This window comes from Medicago truncatula, chromosome 1 (assembly GCF_003473485.1).
Source record: "Medicago truncatula cultivar Jemalong A17 chromosome 1, MtrunA17r5.0-ANR, whole genome shotgun sequence".
NCBI lineage: Eukaryota > Viridiplantae > Streptophyta > Magnoliopsida > Fabales > Fabaceae > Medicago > Medicago truncatula.
In genome coordinates this window covers 7,037,751-7,065,543 of record NC_053042.1, presented here as the reverse complement: position 1 = coordinate 7,065,543, position 27,793 = coordinate 7,037,751, and the positions used below count along the sequence as shown (strand labels likewise).

Below are 27,793 nucleotides of genomic sequence, written 5' to 3'. Positions count from 1 at the left end.
TGTGTGTGCATTAAGATACAACAATATAGGTAGAGAGAGGTAGGAGCAGGAAAAATACGTGTACAATAAAAGTTGGAACCTCCATCATAAACGTCACGTTCTGGTAGTTAAAATTGGTTATCAATTGAAGTTAGGATTGAATATTAGTATATTTTTTCTAGAGAAGAATACGATTGAATATTATGGGGATACACGGTTTATACGCACATTAATTAATCAAAGAAGATATTATCAACTCAACAGACGAAATTTTGTACGGTCAAATTCACACAAGTATTTTCCAACATAAAAACTAAATAGCATTTTGGACCAAACTAATGGTGGCATTATATAACTTTCCTATGTATGAATATATGAAAGCATGAGTGCTTTTTAATAACAATAACATCTTAAAATTGATTTCTCCTTTGAAAATTCTACGTGTTAAGACACAAGTGGATACTGTCACACCTCAGTGCTCATCAGATGGTGATTGATTCATCAATCATCAATTTATCATGCATTACCCCCCAATTATTTATCTGCAGAAAGAAGAAAAAAATTAAAAGAAAAATCAAATTTGAAAAGCCACTCTAATTCCACGAAATTTCTACTGGTACTACAAATCAATAGTTTGGTTTTTTGCATTTATTTCATGTTTACAACCTTTATACATAAAAACACAAACAAGACTCGACTTGTTTACAGTGAAAACTTGAACAAAACCAAACAAAAGAACAACAAACACTGTTTGTTGAATCTTGAATCTTGAATCATCATCATCACCACCTCCCAATTCAAAATTGCATTAATAACTCCTTCGGTGAGTTTTGGCAGTTGTGGCAGTTGAGTGCATAACACTAACACTACCACACTCTTCCTCTAATTAATGCACTACCTCAATCCCACCAATTCCCTTCATACACATTTAATGTTTTGTCACAAAATTTTCACTTCAATTCCAAAACAACACTCTTTTTTTTGTCACAACCATATTTTATCCATTCCATCCTTAAACCTTGATGGTTGTGTTTTATGAAGACAACTACTCATATAAACAACAAAACAAAAACAACAGAAACACAAGACATTCTTGTAGTTTACAACGTTAATGGTTCCTTCTTATAGACCGAGTCAGAGTGAAGTTTAACAACTTGTCATAATTAAAGGTACGTTTTTTATATTAAAACAATTTTTTTCTCTCTGGGATATATGCTGAATTTGTTATATTATTACATGCAGATGAAGCTGAGATTGCAAAGAGCAGAGTGAAGTGAAGTGAAGTTTGTTAGAGTTGGAAATGAAAATGAAGAGTGGAATAACAGTGAGTGTTGTTATGGTATTGTTTTTGTTAGTAGAGTTAACAGTGAGTTTGAGTTCAAGAACTGAATGGTCAGCGTTATTGGAGCTTCGTTCATCGATGGGGATAAGGGGGAAGGAGTGGCCTAAAAAAACTGATCCATGTCGGAACTGGACCGGTGTTGAGTGCCGGAACGATCAAGTTGTTGGTATCAAAGTGGCTGGGTTGAATAGAACCCACAAAGGTCGTCTTAACCCGAGTTTTGAAGTTGATGCTCTTGCAAATTTCACACTATTGGAGTCTTTCAATGCTTCTGGGTTCATGCTCAATGGTTCTATTCCTGAGTGGTTTGGTGAGAAGCTTGGTGCACTAAAAGAGCTTGATTTAAGGTCTTGTTCAATATCTGGTGTGATTCCTGGTTCACTTGGGGGCATGAGAAGTTTGAAGAAGTTGTTTCTTTCAAGGAACAATCTTACTAGTAGAGTGCCTTCAGGTTTGGGGTTGTTATCTAATCTTTCTATTCTTGATCTCTCTAGGAATTTGCTTTCAGGATCAGTACCTGAATCTTTCTCTAAGCTCGGTAACATTACAAGGCTTGATCTTTCAAATAATTATTTATCTGGCTCTATTCCACCTGAACTAGGTACCCTTTCAAATCTTCAAAATTTGAACCTTTCTAACAATTCTTTCACTTCTTCGCTTCCCTCTCAGCTAGGTAATCTTTCAAAGTTGGTTGAACTCGATCTTAGTATGAATTCTCTTTCTGGGCCGTTGCCGGGTAGTTTGTTGTCAATGCCTAAGTTGCTAATATTTGATGTATCAGAAAACAGTCTCACTGATCCACTACCAAAATTGTCTGGTTTAAATGTTAGCTCAGGTGGCATATTCAATCTATCAAACAATTTGTTTTATGGACCTGTGAATGGTTTTATGAACAAGATTAAAACGATTGATTTGTCCAGTAATTATCTGGAAGGTGATGTGCAAGGTGATGGTGGTAGTCTTAGTGATGTTGCTTTAGCCAGAAATTGCCTACAGATGATTTCAAACCAGAGAAATTTGGAAGAGTGTAGAATGTTTTATGTCCAGAGAAATTTAACCTTTGCTTCTGGTGGCCATGAGTCCAAGAAAAACAAACGATTGATATTCATACTGGCAGGTATATTTGGTGGGTTTGGCTTTATTGTGCTACTGGTACTGGTCCTCATATTGGTTCTGAAACAATGTCATAAGAGTAAAAATTTGGAAATTGAAAGAGGGACCACAAATGGGGGGCCTGTTACAGAAGGGGAAAGTCCTATACCTAAGGATCCCGTTTTTGTAACTGCCGTGGGAGAGTCATTTACTTTTGAACAAATTCTCCATATGACTGGCAATTTTGACGAAGCAAACTTAATAAAGCATGGTCATTCTGGAGACTTTTTCTGGGGAGTTTTGGACAATGGAGCAACAGTTGTTGTCAAAAGGGTAGATTTAAGCTTATTTAAGAGAGAATCTTACATGGTAGAATTGGGATTATTGAGCAAGGTTTCACATGCAAGATTGGTCCCAATCCTAGGACACTGCATGGACAATGAGAAGGATAAATGTATAGTTTACAAGTATATGTTAAATGGAGATTTGGCTACTTCCTTGCACAAAGTCCATGATTCAGATGGAAAATTGCAGTCCATGGATTGGATCACAAGATTGAAAATTGCAACAGGAGTTGCTGAAGGCCTAGCTTACCTACATGATTGCAGCCCTCCCCTTGTTCACAGGTAAAACCGAATTCAATTATGATTGTTATGGTTCTCATTATGATCACAAAATTACAATTATATCACTTAGTCAAATTTACTAGCATAATATAACTGTTGCTGTGCTGTGAAAAATATGCTGAATTCTAAAAAAAAATTAAAAAATCAGCATTGTGTTTCCATGACATCAGAATGGATCTTTTTATGCCACTAATAAAACAGTTATATTGCATAATATATATCAGACATAAATGAAAGTCACAGATTTGTGTTCTTGCTAGTCAAAGATATGTGTTTGATGAATTAAAATAATAGTCTGCTGCAAATGTTTATTTAGTGATATATTTCGCTTTACAATTGTATCGCATTAAATTTTAAGTTCCTCGTCAACAATGTTAAAACTAAGGTGGTCTACACATTACTGATATTTTATTTTAATTTTTGAAGAGATATCCGAGCTAGTAGTATACTTCTTGATGATAAATTTGAAGTGCGACTTGGAAGTTTAAGTGAGGTCATTGCCCAAGGGGATCTTCATCAGAATGCTGTGTCAAGAGTTTTCAGCAAGCCAATGTAAGTTTTGAATGAATTAGCAATGACAATGTAATAAAGCACAACTGTTTTATGATAAATGAAATGGAAAATAAGAGAAGAAATACTGTGACGATTTATAAACTTGAAGCTTTAAATGGACTTAATATACTATCCTGAAAATGGTTGGATCGTACCTACAAGCTAGAATGATTTGGTAGATCAATTAATTATTTCTTAGGGCTAGTATACTAGTTAATTCTATTTTATGGTGCCTGTTTGTAACCTTTTCTTTTTCTTGTGATTTTGCAGGTCTTCTAATCAAGGCAATTCTGGTGAGTAAACTGTTTTACCTATTTCTGGCTAGTTTTTATCCTATTGTTGATCCATGCATCCATGCATTTAATGCGACAAATTTAAGATGCAATAGTACACAAACAGTTTTCTCCCTAGAACTAGAAAAAATGTTAGTGATCTGCTACATGCATGTAATAGCACTGAGAAAGAACATGCACACTTGCATATATATTTTTGGCATTGACTTATGTGTTTAAAACTGTTACAACAGAAATCATCGGTGTCTGATTTTATTTTGTGTTAATGAACAGGTAAATCATCTGTAACATGGGCCTATGATGTCTACTGTTTTGGGAAGATTTTACTCGAGCTTGTTACCGGTAATATTGACATCAGCAAATCAGATGATGCCACGACAAAGGATTGGTTAGAGCACACCTTGTGCTACATCACCATATTCGATAAAGAACGATTGACTAAGATTGTTGACCCGACTTTGATAGTGGATGAGGACCTATTGGAAGAGGTATGGGCTATGGCAATTGTGGCCAAGTCATGCCTGAATCCTAAGCCTTCCAAACGTCCTCCAATGAGACATGTCCTCAAAGCACTTGAAAATCCATTGAAGATTGTTAGAGAAGAAAGTTTTAGTTCAGCAAAACTGAGAACAACTTCATCTAATAGATCTTGGAGCACTGCATTCTTTGGTAGCTGGAGACACAGTTCATCAGACAGTGGCGCTACCATAACACATACAAATAGGGAGGGTTCTAGTGGCAATAAACAAACAGGAAGAGTAGGTTCTCATGGTAGTGGTGGCAATGATCACTCTTCTTCCAATAAAAGGTCATCCAATGAAGTTTTCCCTGAACCGTTGGGAATGCAAGACGTGGAGAGTGGAGAGGCAAAGTGAAACACTTAGGAAATGCACTTGGTTATTCTTTTATCGGTGAGGTTTTTACCTCTTTTCAGGTAATTACTCGCGCCATAGCAAGTGCTTGTTATTGGCATACAAATTTTGCCTAAGCTGGAATCCATTATGGTCCATCACCACAAATGGTGATGCAATTAAAAACCTTGCTGCTACAGTTCATGATTGTTTTTGCTTTCTAAAGCTGATTAAGTTGAACCCCTTGAGATTCTGTTGCCTAAAGAGCTTTGGTAAAATCAAGCAATTTTACTCATACTCTATTTGTTTAAAGCACCCACCTCTTCTTGTATGTCGATGAATGTGCGACAGATTGTAAAAAGTAATAAGAGGGTTTTCGTTTTGTGAGGAGTTGGAAAGTGATGAAAACTTTGTATTTCTAATGGAATTTTAATATAGGTAGGTAATACGTATCTAAGTAGCATTGGAAGTCTTCTTGAGATTTAAGGCAGAGTGGTGAGCGCTTGAGAAAGAAGCACAAAAGATTTGTTTTCACAAAACATTAGTTAACTTGTTTTGGTGGATCATTTGCTTGTTCTATATTAGCTAGGAAGTTAGTCAAACTAAGTTGTTTTATATTGTTTTCAAACTGTCCCTATATATTGCATAAGTTTCTCTCAACTAAGTTGTTTCAGATTTTTTTTTTCCTTCCATATATATCAATGGATATACGTGGATATCCCATCAAACCCCCCTTGAATTTTTCTTCCTTCATATTTTAATATACATATCAATAGATATTATATTCATGCCAATACAAGATGGATAGATATCAATAAAAATGGGATGGATTTTCAACAGCAAGGAAAGTGGCAGAGTTATTACCGTGCCTTCTTTGTCCATTGCTGTCTCTATTACTATAAAAACAAAAGAAGGGGAAAAAAAATACAACCCTATTAAAATTAATATACCTCCTAAACTAAAAAAAAATAACGGCTATATGTTTCCAACAAAAATTTTCCAGGGGAAGAGTTATAAAGCATACAGTAGCAGAGCTCAACTTTCCAAAATGCCAAATTCATGTTGCATAAAATCTTCACTGGGTCTATAATACTTGTCTGAAGATAACAGACCCAAGTTAGATACCCGGCTTGTATAAAGGCAGGCAAATCTCTCAACCTGCATCATGCACATTACATTAGTGCATTAACCAAATTATCTTTAATAAGATCAATTCTATAATTATAATTCAGACAGAGGAAAACTGAGTCATTCACTTTTACGCATTTCAAAATGGAAAAAAAAGAAGTTATACTTAATCTGCATAACGACCAACATGTGTTTTACACATTGATATTAAATTGAGGTGTAACTTAGCAACTTCTACGCATTGATATTAAATTGAGGTATAACTTGGCAACTGTTGGTATGTTATTTCACAACATTAGAACAACGCCGCTGATAGCCGTTCTGATTTAAAAGTTATAGTTTTTTTTAGGGAAAAGATTAAAAATTATGGAGGAAAGCACAGTTCCTTGTTGCATATAAGTGTGCAATATACACCCGATATTAATGTTGACAACAAAGAACAAAGAGTGTTTAACTTTACCTGATGAGCAAAGCGAGAGTTCTGATAACCAGTCTTCATCAGCTGGCCCCATGGCTCGTGAAACTACAATGGTTTATTTTTAAACAATAGTGATTTTGTGTACAAATTGAATTGAATATAATGTAAGTGGACCACACTAGTAAAACGAAAAGTAGAGATTATAGTAAAAGACTACAGGTTTCTACCTTTAGGTGTAATTTTCTTAGCGCTTCTTGATGATTTGATCGCACTATCTCTCTTTCAAGCTGATTAAAAAAAAGATACTTAAATACAAATTTCGGTGCACCGGGTTGCCCTTTTTTTTTAAATACAAATTTCCATACTTGGACTTCTATGTATAACATGAGAAACGAGAATGAACTTAAAAGACCTAACCTTCAATTCATTAAGTTTTGAATTTATTTTCTGCTTGGTATCATCATCTGGATTCTCTAATCTGAAATGTGTAGACTACTGTCTTGAGACTGAAATCAGAAAATAAGACATGACTAATAAGGTCCAGAGTTAGACTAACTTGAGAGACCGATTCAAATGATGGATTTTATCTGCAATGCAATCATCCTTGCTCCTCAAAAATTGAAGATCCTGCACACAAGGCTAATCGCGTAAAAATCTTATCCCCCAAATTTGTAGAATGTAAATAAGAATGGAAAAGCGCACTTCATTAAAAATGTCAGAAGCACCCATGATAAATTTTCTGCATGAATTAAACCTCTACTTTCTATCATCTCATTTTTCAAGCATTATTTTATCAACAAAAATCAGAGATGATAAAATCAATAAGCACCTTGCGATAGTCCCTCAATTCCCAGAGGATTTGAACCTCCCTCTCAAGCTCTGGGATTACTAACATTGTCCGCCAACCTGCTCATGGAGCACATTGAGCCATTATCAAATTCATGTCATATAAAGAATAATCAACAAATAGCATGATTTTAACAGAATGGATATTTGGGTTTCCACACATAAATAAACATAGCTTAGACTTCCTTTTTGGAACTTTCATTGATGCCTTACTTTCAAATTACTTTTTAGGTTAGATATATTCCGCTCCTCATATGATTAGGAGCTACTACAGGTAAATTCCGAGTTAACCAATGATGAAAAAGCCTATCTAATAGAAAAGTGATAAGGATTCATATAATATACCAAGAACCTTTTTGCTGCGTAGTATATCTCCATAAATATGATCTCCAACATACAGAACCTACAAGTATTACGAGTTTTGCAGAACGCTTCAATAAATGTTTTTATCTCAATTCTAGAACAACCGCCATGTTTGCTACATAAATATAAACTCTTCAAACCAAAAACACAATTCACAATAAAAAAAATTAAAAAAAAAGTATGTCATTTCTTTATGCTACTGGGCAATGTTTTCATGAAAGAAAATTTTAGTTACCTGTGAACTTGATTCTATTGGAAGTAGATTATGCAGGTGATTGACGCTGCCTCCCTAAAATGGAATAACCATATACATGAATAAAAAAAATTGAGTTATCAACTTTATTGGCTTGAGTATTATATATAATGTTAACCTCAAATTTGAGTTACATAAACCTACAAAATGAATTTCAAATTACATAAGACAGTGATTAATATACCTGGAAAACCTTACGAGCACGGTCCTTATCTTTCGTCAATAACCCTGCTGAGATGTTACCCACCTTTAACAACACAAAAAAAAACAGACAAAATTCATAACAAGGTCACCAATGAAAAAAAAATATAATGATTTGATATGCTATTGTGCTGACCTGAGGCATTGGAGAGCCATTATCTGTATTAAGTAACTTTCCACTCTCAGGCTCAACCTCAAATAGGTTAGCATGATTTCCCTCAAGAAAGAAGCTTGGCTTTGCACTGCATGAAAGGTTGACTTAATCAGGTTAGCAAGGAAATATATAAGTAAATTTACAGCAATCAATAGGAACCCCGGTAAATTAACTTTCAAACACAAGAAGAGCACAATTTAATTGCAATAAATATATGTTTCGATGTGTCTTATGAATTAGCACATATATAAACTGTATGCAATATCATGAAAATTACAATATAGACATATTTTGTGATTTGGGATAAATGAATTGCAAAAGCCATTCACTGAACAACTCAAGGACCCAACTAAATGACTGCAAAGTTACTTGTGATAGCATTTGAGCATAACTCCTTGGGGCCTAATTTAATACTGTTAAATGAAAATTTATTCTAAGCAGATAGTCAAAGAAAAAAGTAACCTGCCAGTGATGACGACATCAAAGTATTGAAGCCAGTCCAGATTGGTACTGCCATTTACCCCACTGGATCCACAGAGGAAACTCATGACAACATTTGTATAGTCCCATAAACTGTAAAATGAGATAAGTCTTTAGAATAATAGTTAATCGTTTGTAGAGACAGAAACCAAAGAACAGGTGTCTTTGTATTCTCAATGGTAATTTATCATGAATTAACTTTCACAAAAGCTTAAACTATTGGGTAACGACACAGATGTTTTGTAACTTTACTGTCTACTTTTAGACTTGAAGCATGCCATGCTTATGGCTGAAATTTGATTTTAAATTTAGAAGGTACTGAGGCTTCGAATATCAAGAACCAACTGTTCCAAGAACTTGTCCATAAAGACACGTGAATGATTTTATACAATATACGAGAACACAACTCATTGTGTTCTACAATTTAAACATTAGAATATTAATATCAAATAAATATAATAGCAAATCTTAATTTTAGAGAGAAGACTGTATTTGTTTCATATAAAAAATAATTTTAAACTGTCTTCTAAACACTTTTATGCACGTCATAAAAATAAGGTTGGATTACTTAACCAACAATTTTTCATTCTGTTCTTATAAAGACAATTAATCCTTCCTAGGCATAGCCTTGCTATGAATAGCCGGTCCCAAGCCCGGATGAAAGGAGAGGGTTGTGTTAGGCCGACAGCCAACGTAAAACTTTGTCGAATCTCTATGACATGGACAAAATACATAATTGTGTTCTTATAAAGACGATTCATCACTACCTGTTTGTCACCAAAAATGTTGCTCGCCCAGAATCTCTAAGCATTTTAAGCATGGGAACTATTGAGGTGTCTTCATTGACATACCTAGTATTTCAAATTTGGAAACAAAAACAAACAAGTCAGATAGCTCGAAATTTAAGCACAAAAACAGACAGTGGTTTCACTAACTAAGATATTTTATATAACACTGTCATTATTTGGTTCAAAGAAGACAAGGAGAGGGTCGGGTTTTAACGGAAGATGGGAAAAGACTAATTTACTTTTACACTCTTGTAACATTTTATGTGACATTTAATTTAAGGATATACAAGTCACTAAGTCGGTGTATTTAAAATATTTTGAACTCATCTTCTCTCCCCTCAAACATCTAGGAGGAGCCAAAATTGAGTGGGTAGCGATCTTACTCCATTACCTACCCTCCATATAAATAGACCATGCAATAAATATTTAAAATAATCCCCCTCCCATCCCCCACCATTTCCCTTAAACCAAACACTATGTAACTAGTGCTATTACGTCTATACCTTATGGGATCTGTTGCTACCTTTTGCTTCAATGTTCCATCTCGGTGGCACAAATCTACTGCGTTGCGAACATCATTGTAGAGACAAGCATAACTAGAAGGGCAACACATGAAGAAAAAAAAATTAAATGCAGTTCATTTCTGTTTTACACCATCTATGATTTTTCAACATTTGAAAAGAAAGAATGTTATGGCTACTTCCGAATATACATTTATTTAAACCGCAAATATTCACTAGATATTTAATGTAATAGACTTCTCTGCATAAACAGGTTTAGCAGCAAGCAACCATAACATTTTGATGCCTTAGAAGGATGTTGAAACGAACATTCATGATAGACTAAAAGTGATCCAGATATGTTCACAAATAAAGAATCTCGCCTCTTCCTGGAGGGTAATATTATTCCGAGTGATAACTACAAAAATACTTGGTCCTAGTATGCAATTGATATTGAAAAATACAGGTGTATAAACTTGCTAATAAAAGACTCATGCAAGCAATAGTTGAACTTACTCAACAGACATCGGAATCTTTCCAGGATTTCTGTCCTTAAAATCAACCAGTTGTGCAAACAAGTAGGCTTCCGCAAGAGAAAAGAGGGTATCAATTAGAGCATAGTCTGGCCCATCAAAAGGATCACATACTAAAGTATTTCCGTAGGTCCCAACTTTATCTTCTTTTGATAACTCTTTAAATCCATGATAAGCTACTTTCACATATTTGTGGCAATCCATCTAAATACATTAAGTGATAAAACAATCAATACAACAACAAAAAGATATTAAAAAATAATCCATGCAATTTCCTCATATATTACTTTCCCTGGTAAAACTGAAGGGGTATAAAACATTTGCTTGATCTTTACCTTCAAGATGTTGCCTCTCTTTTTGTCTAGAACCAACCCTCTAACCATGTAATTTGGATCAAATGACCAACTCAATAACTGCAGAAAAAGCAACGCTTCTTTTAGCCAAAATACTACGCAATCCAATATGATAAGGAACATAGTACCAGAGAAAGAAGCAGACAATTTGAATTATTGATTAGGATTGTTTTAAGGGAGAGCCTTGGCGCAATGGTAAAGTTGTTGTCACGTGACTGAAAGGTCACAGGTTCAAGTCCTGGAAACAGCCTCGTATAAAAAACAGGGTAAGTATGCGTACAATACACCAAATGGTGGGACCCCTTTCCGGACCCTGCGTAGGCAGGAGCTTTGGTGCACCGGGCTGCCCTTTTATTGTTTTCTATTTTAAAATTTATGTTAATTAGGATTTTCTGATTACGATTAGGTTATCTATTTTAATTTAGAGTTGTTTAATCAAGTTTCCTTATCTTTGATAAGAATAGGATAACAAAATTTCTAAATTTTGAATTCATAGCATTTAAAGATTGATTTTATTCCTTAGGATTGTTAGTTGTGTTATCCTAATACAGTTAGCATTCTTTCAGCTGTTGCAGCCTATTTAAAAGGCAATGTGGTTTGGAATGAAGTTATTATAAAACAATAATCATCAGAAAACTTGTGAGTTTTAGGAGGAGCTCTGTCAAGGTCTCAAGGATGAATCTGCTTCTTTCATTCATCATAGGTTAGAAGATAGATTCTATTGTGTCTAAACCTATGACCTAATCCCACAAGAAGGACTACGACAAAACATGCAAGCAAGGTGGATAAAATGGGAAAATGCCTTTGTCATCAAGTGCATGGGATATGTTAGACAGTAAAGAGCCAACAAGAAAGCCAGTGCTGAGATAAAAAAGGTTATGATGAATGAATGGTCACACAAGACAAGATAGGATTAAAATGAAAGAATTAGAGCGAAAGTTGAGGCATCATTATTCAAAAAGATAAGAATGATCCCATGGATGAGTGGTCACACAAGAAAATATAGGATGGAAAATAAAAGTAGGGTTTTGCTAACGAGTGCCCCCGGGGCACTCCGGGGGCACTCTTTAAGTATTCCAAATTAAGAAATTATTCATTAAAAGAGTCAAATATTTCAATTTTCAATGCATTGGATACATAAATTTTCATATAACTTACCATTTTAGGTTCTTAAAGAGTACCCCGGGGGCACTCTTTAGCATTTCCCATAAAAGTATCATAGACAAGAAAGTTGGATTAGCGTACATTGGAGAAAAGATAGTAGAGTCTTGTCTTATGTATTGAACATGTATGGAGAAGAACTGTATAAGTGATGCTAAGGAGGATAGTTTAACAATAACCATATAAGTGATGCTGAGGAGGATAGTTTTAACAATTACGGACAAAGGGAGACCAAAGAAAAATATAGGTCAAATCATTAAGATAGATATAAATTTAAACGGTTTGTCCTTAGATATGATTCATGATTTAACTAATTTAGCCAACCCCACATAGTGGAAAATGCTTGGGTTGATGTATAGTTAAAGAATACTCCTCTTGACTCAAATCATGGCCAATTTTTGCTTCTATTTGATCCGGAGGGAGTACTATATTTCAACGAGTTGACGGATACAAAGTGAATCAAAAATATGTGAGTAATAAACAAAATAAAAATACAAAACCATTTTGAAACACCATTGGCACAAGAAAAAGAATAATAAAAGTAATTAAAACACGGTAACAATCAGTACAAGAACAACCAGACAAACCTCACTAGGGTATTTCAAATCATAAACCAGCTTTTCAATCGTGCGTTGATAAGCAAGGGATTCAAAAGTTTCAGGCATGTATTGTGCCAAAGTATAATCCATGTCAAATCCCACAGCAACAATATTCTTCATATTCAGTGGTCGATTACAGAAGATCCGCTTTCCTATATCAGTGTTAGGTCCATAATCAGGAGATGATAGCCATTCACGCAGCTGCTTGGCACTATCGCCTCCAGAACTTTCATCACGTGCCTCAATACGGATGTCATCCCTTGAAAATTTAGCATTCAACCGGCCATCTCCTGGTAAATTTTAGAATTATATTCCAGCAATAATTGGGAATGATTTTGGTACATATAACAACAAACCGCACCAATGAAAACAAAACTTTAGACTATACATAGTACTATATATCAAGTTCCTTAACTTTCTACATAAGCTTCCTCACAAAAGGCTGGACAACAGTATATTGGTCCAAAATCTGTATAGAAAGTGATGGATTTGTGGCTCTGAATTGCTAGAAAGTCACAATGAGTAAATCATCCAGACATGATAAAAGAGGCACAAGATCTCAGCTCCATTTAGTAAGCTTACAAAAAACATACAATCACATATTTTTTATTAATCATGTAAACAATATTGCACTTTCTCACGTTAACAGGAGATATATATTTGATCTGACATAAAAAATAAAATAAAAAAGGACGGAAAAAACTAATAACAATAAAGGAAAAAGTATCACTAATAATAGCACTTTCTAGAAAATACGTGAAAGACTATATGCCTATTTGAATTTATCTAGTGGCATAAGCACTTGTGTGAATGTTTAAAAGAGCTTATAGATACAATTTATGTCATGTCAATAAGTTGTTTTCAGCATATTTCCATAAACTCTCCAGAATAGCTTAGGAAATCAGCTTATAATTTATATCAAACAAATTTGACTTTGTTTTATTTTTTGTTATAGAAATAATTTATATATAAACACTTATAAATAGCTTATGACATGTCCATTCACTGTTTTCAGTTTATTTTCATAAGTTCCCCAGGATATAACTAACATAAACAAGTTATAGCTTATACGAAAACAAACTTTATTTCATCATATGATAAACGCTTATAGTGCTATAAAAGCTTAATTAAGTTATTTATAGAAACAAAACCTAGCACAAACACTTACAGCTAAGTTCAAAATCACAGAATACTTTTCACAAACAAGTAATGCTCCAACAAACACGTGAAAACTCAAATTTTAAACCGAATTAAGCTCTTGATAAATTCGGTACTATGGAATATTCCAGCTACATTTCAATTTTCAAATAAAACATGATCAACAAAACTACGAGTAACAGAATCAACGGAAGAGGCGGAAAACGAACCTGAGGAGGCGGAGTGAGACGACGGCGGCGGCGGAAAGGGGAGAAAGCGCGGCGGAGAGTGAGCATCGGAGAAGATTCTAGAAGCAAAGCAATGACAAGGAGAGAAACGGTTACGGAGAGAGAAAGAAACGAAATGAAACGGTTTGAATTTCTCATTATGCAAAGAGAGGTTTAAATAACGCCCACGGCGAGAACAATGAGAGGTTGGGATTGGAATGGTAGTGGAGAAAGGCATGGTTGGATTTGAAGTTAGTTGAAAATGTAAATGCAATTGAAATAGTTTACATTAAAAAGCTTAGTGATGCATTTATTTACTAATTTTTGATTAATTGTTTAGAAGCATTTTGGTGCTGAGCTTAGGAGGCACCCATGGAAGAAACATAATGAAAAAGGATTTGGAATTGGTGGGAAAATGAAAAATAAACATCGTTAATAGTAAAATATAAAAAGATAAATATTTAAAAACAAAAGTTTTTTTCATAATTGAAAACTAAGCAAGTATATGTTGGTGGAAAAATTAGAAATAGAATCATCATAAAGTAATAAATGGAATTGAGATATTAGCACTAATAAATACTATGACTTTTGACAAAACTAAATAGAGAATACGAAACTTATTGAATTTGACTGAGGCCGGAAAAAAAGACTGATTTAGAGGTATTTTATCACTAAATGTTAGTTATCCAATGTGGTTGGTCTCGCAACTAACACTCTCTAGGATACAACACTCAAGACAAAGCATTGAAATTTTCAACGAAAAAATAAAACATGTATAAAACGGTTAACATAAGGATTGGAAAGATAACAAATAATTGACTTATTTGTTGACACATCACATATTCAACAACCGAGTTATCGGTCTTGTGTTTGACATCGGAACGTGTCGTCTAAAGTAAAAAAAAATTGTTTAGTGTATGTGTTGTGGTTGTCTACTAACAAGAGCTTGCCTTCAAGATAAGGGTGTGCGGTGTTCTACAAGTTGGGTTAGTTGTGATTCTACTCATGAAGACTTGACACATGTAATTTTTTATTGCCCTTTTGCTACACAAGTTGATGAATGACCAAATTATGGGACGACATTCATAAAGTTGTTCACACTACTACTTCGACATCAGAAGCCATCTTTTATTACTACAACAACTCACGTCGGACCTCTACCAACAGATGACTACCATTTTTTGGAGTATTTGGAAGAACATGAATCTTAAATTATGGGAAGATGTTAGTGAGCTATGCGCACAAGTGGTATAGTTGTTTGTCGGCATCAATCTCACGATAATTCTGCCCGACACACTCCAATTACAACATCTTCAATGACTTCTGGACCAACAAACCAACTTCTCAATAAACCAGAAATCGCCTCTGATCAGACACATTGATATGGAAGAAATAATATGTAAGAAAATATATTGTAGGTTATATTTTACATCAAATATATTATTTATGGTGATTTTATAATATTAGTATAGATATTTTTTAAAACTTATATAATTTGGATAACCAACAATTGTTTCAATTTAACTATATTAAATTAGAGACTGGTGCTAGTCACACCTAAAAAAAAAAAAATTACACCCCAAAATGACTAATATACCCTTTAACTAAAATAAAAATTTAAAATCAACTAAATTTACATTAACCTAAATTGAAGATAAGTAAACTTAATTTACATTAACCTAAATTGAACATAAGTAAACTTAATTTACATTAACCTAGATTGAACGTAAGTAAACTGAATTTACACTAACCTAAATTGAACATACGTAAACTTGAATTTACATTAATCTACATACGTAAACTACACTAACCCCTTTTATATACATACACGTAAACTTAATTTACACCAACCTCTCACTTAAAATCAAATTGACAGGCATATCTCATACCAAAACAAACAATAAACAAATAGAAACTCATCGAAAATGAAATTCATGAAATTCACTAACCTTTATGAATATAGTACAGATCAATAACAAAAATGTTGATTCAGATATTGGTTGCACATCTATGATGATTTGTGGATGAAAGGGGGTAAGAGTTCAGAATGATCATAAAAGATGAGTTTTTAAAAATTTACATGAAGAAGGCAATTTTGATATTATTGTAAAATTTTAAATAAATTTGGGTGTAACTTGTTTTTTTTGGGGTGTGACTAGCACCACTCTAAATTAGATCGGTTTTAATAGATTTTTAGGGTGTGTTTGTTTCAAGTTATAATTGTTGATTCCCGGGAATAAAATGATAGAAATGTATATGCCTATGTTTGTTACAAGTTTACTAAAATTTATTCCTTCGTATAAAATGTTTCAGGGAATAGAAAAAATTTCTCAAGGAAAAGGGTGGGAATAAAGTTTCCATGGAGATGAGAATAAATTCATAAATAGTTTACCTATTATAATCCCTAATTTTATGGTTCCTAGGAATATTATAAAGCTAACCAAACATATTTTTCCTAAATTTCTTGGAATAAAATTCTCATCTTTATAAATTTGGTAAACTTGAAACAAACACACCCTTAGGAATTATCCAAATCGAATCACAAATATTTTAATTTTTAGATGAAATAAATTCTTCCTTCGTGATTGAACCAAACCGCATCTTAAACATCCTTTTTTAAAACCATAATTTCTTCCCAATAAGGCAATAATCACAATACTTTTTTAAAAACAAAAAATGGTTCAAAAAGAAACCAAACTTGTCATAAAAAAGTTCAAGATAAATAAATATCCTAGTTCATTTTTTTTTCTGACATATAAATATCCTAGTTCTAGATTATTAACTAGAGTTGTAGAAGCTGACTTCATGTCACTGTCTGTCTCTACATCCATCTTAAAGACATCAAACCTCAAAGAACACGATCTGTTTCACGACACTCTAACCAACTTCTCTTCTTCATCCAACCAACTTTCCAATTTCATCACTCTCTTATTCTTCAGATCAGCTTCAGAATCATTGCCATTTCTACTTCACAAAGTTAAACTCAAAACAATGACTCAGTGATCTTTTATTTTCTTTGAAAACTCGGCGACTCAGTGAGTTAGCTATGGCTATTATACCTCGTCAAGCTAAAAGACCAACTGGGTTATGGGTGAAGATGACAGCTGTAACAATTTTGGGTCTATGTTTTATTTTTGTTTGGACTGTGTTTTCTTCTTCATCTTCTTCTGTTAGTTTTCAAAGGGAAAGTTTTGAAGATATTTCAGAACCTGTTTCTTCTTCTTCTTCCAATGTTCAAAAACAAACACCAAAATCAGAAAAACGTGTGGAAGTGGAGAAAGATCATAAATTTCATAAGAGTGATGAGAAAAAGGTTGATGGGTCATCTTCAAATTCTTCTTCCATGCGCCCTCATAAGAAAGAAGTGGCGCGTGAAAAGAAACGTGTGCATAAGAAGGACGATAATAAAGAGAATGTGAATCAAGGGTCATTGGAGAAAGAGGAAGAAGGTGAAAAAGAGTTGGAAGATAAAGAAGAAGGATTGGATCATGAGAGTGAAGTTGATTTGGATTCTGATGTTGTTGGTGGTGATGATTCAGCTGAATCTGTTGATGAAGATTCTGAGATATCGGAAGAGTTAAAGAAAACAAAGAAGGGAAAAGTGAAAGGACCTTTGTTTGAATCAAATGTTAACTATAGATGGAAAATGTGCAATACTAGAAGCAAGCATAACTATATTCCTTGCATTGATATTGAAGTAGGTGGTGGAAAGGTGCAGTACCGGCATACGGAGAGGAGTTGTCCGAGGATGCCCTTCACGTGTATGGTTCCCCTTCCTCTTGAAGGGTATGATTCTCCGGTGCCGTGGCCTGAGAGCAAAATGAAGGTATATGAAATGTATATTATGTTTAACTGTTTAAGGTCTAGTTTGTATTAGCTTTTAGATTGTTAGAGGTTATGAGTTGATGATTTTTCACTTGTGAAATAATCCATATAAGCTTATAGTATGGAGAATTTAGGGCATGTTTGAATTAGATTATTTGAGCTTATTTATTAGCATGAGAACTTGTGAGGCTGTTTGCGAGAGCTAATGGAAACAACTTATGACATGTTCATAAGCTGTTTTAACTTATTTCCATAAACTCTCAAATAAGCTTATGAAAATAGTTTAACTTTATCTTATCTTTTGTTATAGAAATATCTTATACATAAGCCATTATCATATAATTGCTTACGTTATAAGCGCTTAATTAAGTTGTTTATCCTACTAGGGTCTGGTTTGGATTAGCTTCTAGATTATAAGAGCTTATGAGTTTATGATTCTGTGAATAAGGAGAACAAGTCAACTCCTTAAATCAATTTCTGATTTATCTAATAAATAATAAGGAGAACAAGTCAACTCCTTATTCACATCCCCCCTCAAATTGATGCGGCTGGTCGATGAGCATCAATTTGCCAACAAGAAACTGATGACGTGGGCGCGGAACCGTTACAAGGCTCGATTGGTTGCCTTAGGAAACAAATCAATTTCTGATTTATCTAATAAATAATAAGGAGAACAAGTCAACTCCTTATTCACAGATTCTTCATTTTTGATATAATCCCTATAAGCTTATACTAGGATTTATTGAGAAGTTAGAGATAGAATAAGCAATAACTGATATAGAGAAGCTATTTTCTTTTAGAAACTATCGTTTAAAAACCATGTAGATATCTCAAGAGGCTTTTAATATTAAATTTTCAGTAAATTTTCCTTTATTAGTCGGATAAGGCTTGGTTGTTGTTGATGTTCATTTAGAAGTTTATCTAGTCTAGCTTTAAGTGTTGGATTGGTTTGGTGTTTTTTTGTTATCTCACGGTAACATTTGGCGTCAGTGCAGATATTGTATAAGAATGTTGCACACCCGAAACTAGCTGCATATATAAAAAAACATCGTTGGTTGGTGGATTCTGGAGAATATCTTACTTTCCCTCAAAACCAGTCAGAATTTTTGGGAGGGATTCAGCACTATCTTGAGTCAATTGAAGAGGTGAGATTTCTATTAGAATGATGCTTGTTTGTTGGTTCCTCTTAAACATAATCATTGTATTGCAAATGATAGAACATTAGTTAATAATGGATAATTTCAGTTTTCGAAACGTAGTCTTATTTCTTTGGATATGACGAGATGAAAATGTATCTCTGTGGCACTGTGATTTCTAGGTTTGACTTGTTTATGATTTGCTTTGTAACAACTGTTTATGATTTTCAACTCAACAGATTTTTTTTTGTTAATATTCACTGCCACCATCTTTGCAAACATCTTGAAACTTGTTCTGAAAATTATAGATGGTACCAGACATTGAGTGGGGTAAAAATATTCGTGTTGTCCTGGACATTGGATGTACAGATTCAAGCTTCGCAGCTGCTCTCTTTGATAAGGATGTTTTAACATTGTCACTTGGCTTGAAAGATGACCTAGTGGACTTAGCTCAAGTGGCACTCGAGCGCGGCTTCCCAACATTGGTTAGCCCTTTTGCTAGAAGGAGACTTCCTTTTCCAAGTCAAGTTTTTGATGCTATAAACTGTGCCCGTTGCAGCATACCTTGGCATTCCAATGGTTTGTGTTCCAGTCTATAATTTTGGTATTTTTAAGATGAAATTTTCTTCTACAGATTCTATTTATTTGATTATTACAATAATAGCTTGAACCATCCTTTCATTTATTTCAGGGGGTAAACTTCTACTGGAGATGAATCGGATTCTAAGACCTGGTGGATACTTTATCATGTCAACTAAACATGACAGCATTGAAGAAGAAGAAGGTTTGTCTCAATTTTGAATAAAAAAGTGCACTCATTGATGAAATAAAGGAACTATGTTTCTTGTGATTCCTTCTCAGTTTTTTTTCGTCTGGTTCTAAGCATGGTTATCATGGTACTGCTAGCTTGACACAAATTCTATTTGCTTATCATATGTTTTAGCAGAAGCAGGATATTTAACCAGGTGTATTTTTGTTTATTGAAAAGGGTCGTTGAAAAATTGACTATGCTGTTAGTGTGGTAAAACAATACTTAGTATTAACTAGGTCAAACTAGTTCAAGGTCAAACACATGAGAACAAAAGAAACACATGAGCACAAGAGAGACGCATGGAAAAGAGACCTGTAAATGAAAACTGAATTACTTCACTTTGCTTTTCTTGAATTGTTCATGAGTGACATACATAAGCTCCTTACATAATTCTACCATTGACTTAATTGAGTTAACCTTATAAATAATCACAAATCAAATAATGGCCATCTCTTAGCTTGACACGCGTGACTTGAGGGGCCTGATAATGGGTGGCCCAATGTAGCATCTTAAGTTTTTATGTGGGCTAATCCTGCTTAAAAATCGGCTTGTAGAGTGAGAGATGCCTCCCATTTATAAACTCATTTTCTGACATTATCTCGCCTAAGACCGAACATCTGAAGCGGGACCCGTGTAGCCCGGTAACGCTTGACTAACAACCCTTGTGGTATGAGTTTATAAGTGGAAATGCATACAACTTATACAAAGAAAAGTAACATTTCTTCTCTGTTTCAGCCATGACTGCACTGACAGCATCTATTTGTTGGAATGTTTTGGCACATAAAAGTGATGATGTTGGTGAAGTTGGAGTTAGAATATATCAAAAGCCTGAAGGAAATGACATATATGAATTGAGAAGAAAGAAGATCCCACCGATTTGCAAAGAAAATGAAAATCCCGATGCAGTCTGGTATGCTGCTGAAACATTATATGAGGACTTCTTTCTATTCAGCTTAAGGTTGTTTATTAATAGGTTATTTTACACAATTTTTTAAACAGGCATGTTCCAATCAAGACTTGTTTGCACACCATTCCAATTGGAATTGAAAAACATGGGGCAGAGTGGCCTGAGGAATGGCCGAAGAGGCTCGAAACTTATCCCGACTGGATGAACAATAAAGAGAAATTGATTGCAGACACCAACCATTGGAATGCCATTGTTAACAAGTCGTATCTCAATGGAATGGGCATCAACTGGACAAGTATCAGGAATGTAATGGACATGAAATCCATCTATGGAGGGTATGCCAGCGAAACCACTTGATTTTATGTTCGTTGCAGCAATAAGTGAGCTGCATTTTTCTTTGATACTACTCGAAACTTAAATATAAGTAAAAAAGTCTATGCATCTGGTACGAATGTGGACCAGATACATGTACCTTTTTGTTGATATTTAGTACATCATTACATATTCAATACACATAATTTTATTCCATTGCATGGTTTCCAACATCTTGTTAGAAACATGAATAAAACTAAATTAATAACTCTCCTATGAAAATACAGATTAGCTGCAGCTCTATCTAAACATAACGTTTGGGTCATGAATGTAGTACCTGTTCATGCACCGGATACGCTTCCCATAATTTTTGAACGGGGATTTTTTGGCGTCTATCATGATTGGTGCGAGTCTTTTGGTACTTATCCAAGAACTTATGACCTTCTGCATGCTGATCATTTGTTCTCACGCCTCAAAAACAGGTATTGGGGAAATCTTACCAGTATTGTTGTACTTATCGATTTCTTGATGTTCTTCCATATTTGTCGTAAGTTGTTTTCATAAGTTACAATGGAAAGTTTGTTGAACTAAGCTGAAAAAACTTATGCACATGTCGTAACCTTATAGACTAATTTTATAATGTATCACGATCACTTACGCAGCATAAATCTTAATATGATGTAAATTAACTCCTGCAAATGTGCTTAGGTGAGACCTGTGACCAAATTGCTTTAACAATAAATTTGCAGGTGCAAGCAACCTGTGTCGATTGTTGTTGAGATGGACCGTATCTTACGGCCAGGAGGTTTGACAATCATACGTGATAAAGTTGAAATCCTAAATGCATTGGAGGAAATATTGAGAAGTATGCAATGGGAAATCAGAATGACTTTCTACCAGGAAAAAGAGGGTATCTTATGTGCACAGAAAACTCTATGGAGGCCTTAAATCCTCTACTATGTGCCATTTTTGTGTGTATCATCACATCATCTTCAGAGTCTCACCATGACTTGATTCAAATTCCATGATATTCTTTCCTTCGACTTACACGTGAATCAACTTAATGTGTAAAAGGAAAATGAAGTTTGTTAAAATTCTTTATTTTTTTTGTTGTTGTAAAAAATATTTTATTATTTTACTCTTTGTAAAAATTACTTTATTAATTTTGTGGTTGTAAAAATTACTTTATGGTTGCTATTATTGTTTGCAGAAATAGAGCATTGGAATTTTCGAGAGCGATAACAATTGAATGTGAGAATAAAAAAAAAAAATCACATTAGCCAATGAAAATGTTGTCCTACTTCCACACATCAGATATATTGTTGAAACTTGTACATGTGCAATGCCTAGAATTCCTATAGATGTTTCATGTTGAAATATTGCTTTGCCTTTTTTTAATGCTTTTCCAACAATTTTCTAAGTTCTCTTTACTTCAACTTTTCACTAATATATAAAGTAAGTCTCATACGTGCATGCTTGCGTACAATAGAATGTATAAAGTAAGTCTCATACGATAAGCTCTAATATATTTTTTACCAACTTTCCATCTTTTTAGCATATCTCTGTTGGATTTTAAATTAGGTCATCAATAGTTACTATTTAGATTAGTTCTAGTTAAGTTATTTACTGAATGTTAGTTAATTTGACCTGGAGTATTTGAATTCAAAACTTTATTGTGATATAGTCATAAATCAAACTTTGTTTATTTTCCGCAGAACTATGAATTATTATGTGCACTTTCCCTTAATAATCGGAAAATTAAGTAAAAAAAATAGTTGTAGTTACATAATTTTCTAAGATTATCATTGACCACATGAATACACATTATTCATGTCCTATCTATTTTCTTCAACTATTACACCCCTTTACTCTCTATATCTTGATAGACAATGGAATTAGATTTTTGGAAGTTGGGAAAGTCTTGCATTCATGCGCAGTTACACAATTTCATCCATCCTATTAGATTAGAAGACTTGTATTTCTGACTTTTGTAAATCAATCCAAAATACAAAGTTGGGATTTAAGATCAGACGGTTCAAATCTATAGTTGCGATATTGTGTAAGTGTAGACAATCCATTTCCATATACTATACTTAGCATCAAGTTGATGTCTAGTTTCTAACTATATGGTTACTTTGGCTGATGAATCATACATTGATGCCAATGAAAATCATACTTGAAGGATGCTTCATAGTTTCTTTGAATCTTCCACTGATTTCACCCTAGCTTCTTCTTTTGCCAATTCAAGTGCTTGAATCAAACTTTTCAAATAAATTTCTGCATCACCAGAAGCAGTCTTTGGCATCAAATGCTCAGCAACATCAGCTGGAGTGATTTCAACTTCCTTCAACAACTCACATATTGTGCCAAACAAATTATGTGATTCAATATTAAGATAATTCTTAGCCAACATCTTGAATGCCTCAAATCCACAATATGATAGCTCTATATGCTTATCCATTCTACCTTTTCTAACCAATGCAGGATCCAATTTCTCAACATAATTTGTTGTGAAAACAATAAGTCTTTCACCACCACATGCAGACCATAATCCATCAATGAAATTCAGTAGTCCAGAAAGTGTTACATTACTAGTTTTTCCATCTCTTTCCTCCATAATTCCACCTTTTTTCTCCCTTGAATCCTTCTCTTCATCTTCTAATTCCCTTTTCTCCTTTTTCTTCCTCCTTTGACCAGTCAAATCAAGTGAACAATCAATATCTTCAATCACAATTATAGACTTACTTGATGTCTCAATCAAAAGCTTCCTCAACTCAGTGTTATCCTTAACAGCAGTCAATTCAAGATCATAAAGATCATAGCCTAACAAATTTGCCATGGCAGCAATCATTGTTGACTTTCCAGTCCCTGGAGGACCATAAAGTAAATAACCTCTTTTCCAAGCCCTTCCAATTCTTGCATAGAATTCACCAGCTTTACTAAATGTAATAAGATCATCAATGATCATTTTCTTCTTCTCGAAATCCATAGCTAATGTTTCAAATGTTGAAGGATGTTCAAACACAACATGGCTCCAATAAGATCCACTATTAGTATAAAGTTTCCTTTGTCTATTTTTCACCTTAATTGCTTTACCTTCTTTTAGTACATAATTAAGATATGTACCTAAAATCACATCTCTATTATGTTTATGAAAAGTTAATTTATAGTACCTTTTTTCATCTATGTTGTGATGAAGTGAAAATGAATTTGGTTTGGATATATTTTTGCCACTAGCCCACCAAAGTTTAACTCCATTGAATTCATCACCTACTTCTTCATGATCATCCATGCTAAGAACAAGTGCTTGATTATTCTTAGCTATGTCACCTTTGAGTCTCTTTGCTTGTGTTGATGCTTTGGTGCTAAGGTAATTCTCTATGGAAGAATAGGCTTCACTTCTCATGAGTCTTTCACCAGTAAACTCATGAAATGTGATTTGGATATAAGGGTAGATAAAAGTAACCAATTTTTGTGAGTATTTCTCAATTTGGTTCCTAAGTTGATAGGGAAAAAATTGTTGAAAAATAGCCCAAATAAACATCAAGGAAGCAATTATGGATCCTATTTGAGCAAACATGTCACCTTGTTTCATTTTTTTTTCTTCAGATTTCACTCACATCTACCTTTTTTTAAGCTCTTTCTATTGCACAAACATAATGTGGATTTAGAAATGGTTTTCTAGCTTTGTCTTATACAAAGATGAAGGACATGAGATCATGTCAATTTGTCCACGTGTGTATCTTAGAAAACTTGTTTATTTATCCTTTGTGAATAATGTTATGTGGCTATTATACAAAAAAAGTTGGTTGGCATCTTTGTCTATATCATCACATGTCGGCCAAAAAAGTTGAAGCCAAATTTCTCTTTGATTGATGTGTAGTAATGTAATGTAATTGCAACCGACTCATGACTTTTTTTTGGTGTTAGACCTTAAAGAAAACTGATAAATAAATGCATACAAAAATAATTGATCATGTATTTCGGTCAATTGTGTCTACGTCTCTAACAACAAAATAGTTGCCGTAATATTGAATTATGGGCTTTGTCCACCACACTCCAACCTTCTTGATAGAAACCTAGAATAGGCTCGAGTGTCTATCCACTTATCAGTGAATATGAGTCATACTCCACACTTAGTCACACATATAAGAAAATGCAGCAAATGAGTTAAGGTTATTTGGGGGTAGGTATTATGGATCAATGACTTGTTTGTATTACATCATTTCCTTTTTGTTTGGTCTTAGGAAAGATTGAAAAGGCATCAGATAAGATGAAATCAGATCTGGCTTTTATTATAAAAAAAATGGTGCTTCTTTATGTGTCATTCATTTATTTATTTTTTTCCTCATGTAAAGGCCAATATGAAAATGAGATTTTAATTTACAAAAGAACCTAAAGTATTACTACCTGTTTGAAATAGTACCTGAGGAGGATAGATGTGTAAACCATCCATATTCCTCAAAGAAGTATTTATAATAATCTTTTAATACCTAGGATAAAAGCTAACATGATAAAGTTTTTTAAGCTAAAAACTATTTATTTAATGACTTGCAGAATAGTATGGTAATATGCTATCAGAAGAACAAAACAAAATAGGGTATCAGGTATCAACAAACATATAAAAGCACACACATAAAACTTGCACTGCAAACTAAACATATTTATAATTCAACATTGTTAACCATCTTTTTAATGGTACTAAATATTCAACCTACTTTGTTATAAGGCCTGAAGTACATTGTTTAGTTTGTAATTCAGCATAATCACCAACAATGTTTCAACCTTAGCATATTAATCTAACTTATAATAAAGTAAATTAAGACTCGAATGTAAGCATAGAAATAGAGATTCATACTAATGTTTTAATAAGACTCTAATATAAAATAACTAGCAATATTGCCTAGGAATTTTCAGCCTTCTGCATCTTCTGCCTCCTTCTCTGATGAACCCTCTTCACCTGTCCCTTCTTCTTTCTCAGCCTTCATCTCTGCTTCTTTCTTGGCTTTCATCTCAGCTTCTTCCTTGGAGGTTCTAAGTGCTTGGATCAACCTCTCCAATGATGCCTCAACATCTTCCTCAGCTACCTTAGGCATCAAGTTTTCAGCAACATCAGCCGGAGTCATGTTAGTCTCTTCCAACAAGCGTTGAATCGTCTCGAACAAAGGATGAGATTCAATACTCAGATAATTCATTGCCAACATTTTGAATCCATCAAAACCACAGTAAGACAACTCAATATGCATGTCCATTCGTCCACGACGAATCAAAGCTTGATCAAGTTTCTCCACATAGTTAGTAGTAAATATAATCAATCTCTCACCAGTACTAGCAGACCAAATCCCATCAATGAAATTCAACAATCCAGAAAGTGTTACCTGACTTGCTTTGTTCTTTTCTTTATCTGCTGCTTGTAATCCCTGCAGAGAAGCAGCAGCAACTTGATTCACCTCCTCATTTTTCTCCTCTTTTTCTTTGTCATTCTCCGAATCTGTCTTCCTCTGACCGGTAAGATCAAGCGAACAATCAATATCTTCTATAACAACAACTGACTTACTCGTGATTCCAATCAAAAGTTTCCTTAACTCAGCATTATTTTTCACATTGGTTAACTCAATGTCATAAATATCATACTTCAAAAAATTAGCAATAGCAGCAACTAGTGATGATTTTCCTGTTCCTGGAGGACCATAAAGCAAATAGCCTCTCTTCCAAGGCTTGCCAATTTTTGCATAATACTCTTTAGCCTTACTGAATGTAACAAGATCATCAACAATCTCTTTCTTCTTTTTAGGACTCATTGCAATTGTTTCAAACGAAGACGGATGTTCAAATATCACATGACTCCACTTACCTCCCCTTTCATATTCACCATTACCTGTGCAATTTGTGTAAAGCTTTCTCTGCCTCTTACTTAGACCAATTTCTTTACCTTGTTCCAAAACATGGTTAAGGTAAGATTTCTCAACGAAATCGCGATGACTACGATGAAATGTGAGAAGGTAGAATCTTTTGTCTGAAGCTGGATAGAATGAAACAGAATTTGTGTTGGGGACAATCTTGATTAGACTCCAAACAAACTTAACCCCTTCAAACTCATCATAAAACTTTTGTCTTTCATCCATCTTTAGAACTAAAGACTTTCTCACATATTCACCTTGGAGTTTCTTTGCTTGGTTGGTTGATTTAGATGTTAAGTAGTTTTCAATGTATAAGAAAGCTTCATTGGTTCTCATATAATCACCAATGTTCTCAAAGAATCTAACCTCAACAAAAGGGTAACAAAAGTTGGCTAATTTCTCTGAGAATTTCTCAATGAGTGCATGAACTTGATGAGGACAATAACTTTGAATCATAGCCCAAATAAACATTAGGCTTGCAACCTTTGAACCTATCAGACCCCAAATTTCAAACATGTTTTTTTTTTCTCTTCTACTTTGTACTACTTTGTTTCTTTGTTTAAACTCTATTGGTCTTGTGTATACATATAGGCTAGGAACATTTGTTTCTCATGTGTTTGTTACGTATAAGGACAAAATATGATCATGAGATGTTGATAGTTGATCTTGATTCTTGAATCAGACTTGCATGTCTTTTTCATAGTACACTGTTCCAGAAACAGGTTGGACTTTTGACCACATGCAAAAGACAACATAGCCACAGTTGCTTGCTTGTCACACTACTTGTATTGTCATGTAATGTGGTGACCATGAGTTTAGTTAAGTTTGTAGAATTCATTTAAACTGATTTAGAACAAATTAATGACTATTTCCATAAATTATAGTGCCCAAATCTGTGGTGTGAGAATTGATTTGCTACCTACCCCTAGAAAAAATGAATGGACCGACCACTATGAAGTTTAACAAGAAAATGGAAGGAAGCTTCTTCGTTTTTGCTCGAAGAAGCATGAACAAGGAAGTTTCATC

At 34.0% G+C, this 27,793-nt stretch overlaps 5 protein-coding genes across 8 annotated transcripts; 2 read left to right on the top strand and 3 right to left on the bottom strand.

Annotated features, from left to right (window-relative positions):
* Nucleotides 1-258: 258 nt before the first annotated feature.
* LOC25482139 (5'-nucleotidase domain-containing protein 4) lies at nucleotides 259-14,342 on the bottom strand. 4 transcript variants are annotated; one of them, XM_024775386.2, is made up of 19 exons: nucleotides 13,880-14,342; nucleotides 12,501-12,802; nucleotides 10,735-10,812; nucleotides 10,383-10,603; nucleotides 9,870-9,962; nucleotides 9,346-9,429; nucleotides 8,561-8,671; nucleotides 8,081-8,186; nucleotides 7,928-7,990; nucleotides 7,726-7,779; nucleotides 7,473-7,530; nucleotides 7,111-7,187; nucleotides 6,838-6,908; nucleotides 6,699-6,759; nucleotides 6,509-6,568; nucleotides 6,324-6,386; nucleotides 5,760-5,893; nucleotides 5,600-5,631; nucleotides 259-521 (listed from the first exon to the last, which is right to left on the bottom strand). In XM_024775386.2, exons 1-17 carry the CDS (start codon nucleotides 14,112-14,114, stop codon nucleotides 5,771-5,773), a joined length of 1,860 nt encoding a protein of 619 aa, XP_024631154.1. In that variant the 5' UTR covers nucleotides 14,115-14,342; the 3' UTR covers nucleotides 259-521; nucleotides 5,600-5,631; nucleotides 5,760-5,770. The 4 variants fall into 4 exon arrangements, with proteins under 4 accessions (XP_024631154.1, XP_024631155.1, XP_024631153.1 ...); XM_024775387.2 differs by lacking the exon at nucleotides 5,600-5,631 and having other exon boundaries at nucleotides 260-521; XM_024775385.2 differs by lacking the exon at nucleotides 259-521 and having other exon boundaries at nucleotides 5,520-5,631.
* On the top strand, nucleotides 538-5,363 carry LOC25482140 (probable LRR receptor-like serine/threonine-protein kinase At2g16250). The gene is made up of 5 exons (XM_013610649.3): nucleotides 538-1,148; nucleotides 1,222-3,039; nucleotides 3,466-3,591; nucleotides 3,862-3,884; nucleotides 4,158-5,363. Exons 2-5 carry the CDS (start codon nucleotides 1,280-1,282, stop codon nucleotides 4,757-4,759), a joined length of 2,511 nt encoding a protein of 836 aa, XP_013466103.1. The 5' UTR covers nucleotides 538-1,148; nucleotides 1,222-1,279; the 3' UTR covers nucleotides 4,760-5,363.
* A 2,306-nt stretch (nucleotides 14,343-16,648) lies between the features above and the next one.
* LOC25482138 (probable methyltransferase PMT28) lies at nucleotides 16,649-22,080 on the top strand. Its single transcript, XM_013610646.3, has 8 exons — nucleotides 16,649-17,702; nucleotides 18,697-18,846; nucleotides 19,146-19,416; nucleotides 19,529-19,621; nucleotides 20,384-20,558; nucleotides 20,648-20,890; nucleotides 21,155-21,349; nucleotides 21,617-22,080. The coding sequence occupies exons 1-8, from the start codon at nucleotides 16,923-16,925 to the stop codon at nucleotides 21,813-21,815; spliced, it is 2,106 nt and encodes a 701-aa protein (XP_013466100.1). The 5' UTR covers nucleotides 16,649-16,922; the 3' UTR covers nucleotides 21,816-22,080.
* A 530-nt stretch (nucleotides 22,081-22,610) lies between these two features.
* LOC25482137 (AAA-ATPase ASD, mitochondrial) lies at nucleotides 22,611-24,565 on the bottom strand. Its single transcript, XM_013610645.3, has one exon. The coding sequence runs from the start codon at nucleotides 24,460-24,462 to the stop codon at nucleotides 23,056-23,058; it is 1,407 nt and encodes a 468-aa protein (XP_013466099.1). The 5' UTR covers nucleotides 24,463-24,565; the 3' UTR covers nucleotides 22,611-23,055.
* Nucleotides 24,566-25,509: 944 nt separating this feature from the next.
* LOC25482136 (AAA-ATPase At3g28510) lies at nucleotides 25,510-27,567 on the bottom strand. Its single transcript, XM_013610644.3, has one exon. The coding sequence runs from the start codon at nucleotides 27,281-27,283 to the stop codon at nucleotides 25,781-25,783; it is 1,503 nt and encodes a 500-aa protein (XP_013466098.1). The 5' UTR covers nucleotides 27,284-27,567; the 3' UTR covers nucleotides 25,510-25,780.
* Between the last annotated feature and the right edge of the window lie 226 nt (nucleotides 27,568-27,793).

Excerpts from the sequence above, each read along its gene's own strand:
- LOC25482140 (XM_013610649.3), top strand. The coding sequence starts at position 1,280 with ATGAAAATGAAGAGTGGAATAACAGTGAGTGTTGTTATGGTATTGTTT. Across the intron at positions 3,040-3,465 it reads AGCCCTCCCCTTGTTCACAG|AGATATCCGAGCTAGTAGTA; the intron begins GTAAAACCGAAT and ends TAATTTTTGAAG. Across the intron at positions 3,592-3,861 it reads AGAGTTTTCAGCAAGCCAAT|GTCTTCTAATCAAGGCAATT; the intron begins GTAAGTTTTGAA and ends GTGATTTTGCAG.
- LOC25482139 (XM_024775386.2), bottom strand. The coding sequence starts at position 14,114 with ATGCCTTTCTCCACTACCATTCCAATCCCAACCTCTCATTGTTCTCGC. Across the intron at positions 7,531-7,725 it reads CAATAGAATCAAGTTCACAG|GTTCTGTATGTTGGAGATCA; the intron begins GTAACTAAAATT and ends TAATACTTGTAG. Across the intron at positions 6,569-6,698 it reads CAAAACTTAATGAATTGAAG|CTTGAAAGAGAGATAGTGCG; the intron begins GTTAGGTCTTTT and ends TTTTTTAATCAG.
- LOC25482138 (XM_013610646.3), top strand. The coding sequence starts at position 16,923 with ATGGCTATTATACCTCGTCAAGCTAAAAGACCAACTGGGTTATGGGTG. Across the intron at positions 17,703-18,696 it reads GGCCTGAGAGCAAAATGAAG|ATATTGTATAAGAATGTTGC; the intron begins GTATATGAAATG and ends GCGTCAGTGCAG. Across the intron at positions 21,350-21,616 it reads TTCTCACGCCTCAAAAACAG|GTGCAAGCAACCTGTGTCGA; the intron begins GTATTGGGGAAA and ends ATAAATTTGCAG.
- LOC25482137 (XM_013610645.3), bottom strand. The coding sequence starts at position 24,462 with ATGAAACAAGGTGACATGTTTGCTCAAATAGGATCCATAATTGCTTCC.
- LOC25482136 (XM_013610644.3), bottom strand. The coding sequence starts at position 27,283 with ATGTTTGAAATTTGGGGTCTGATAGGTTCAAAGGTTGCAAGCCTAATG.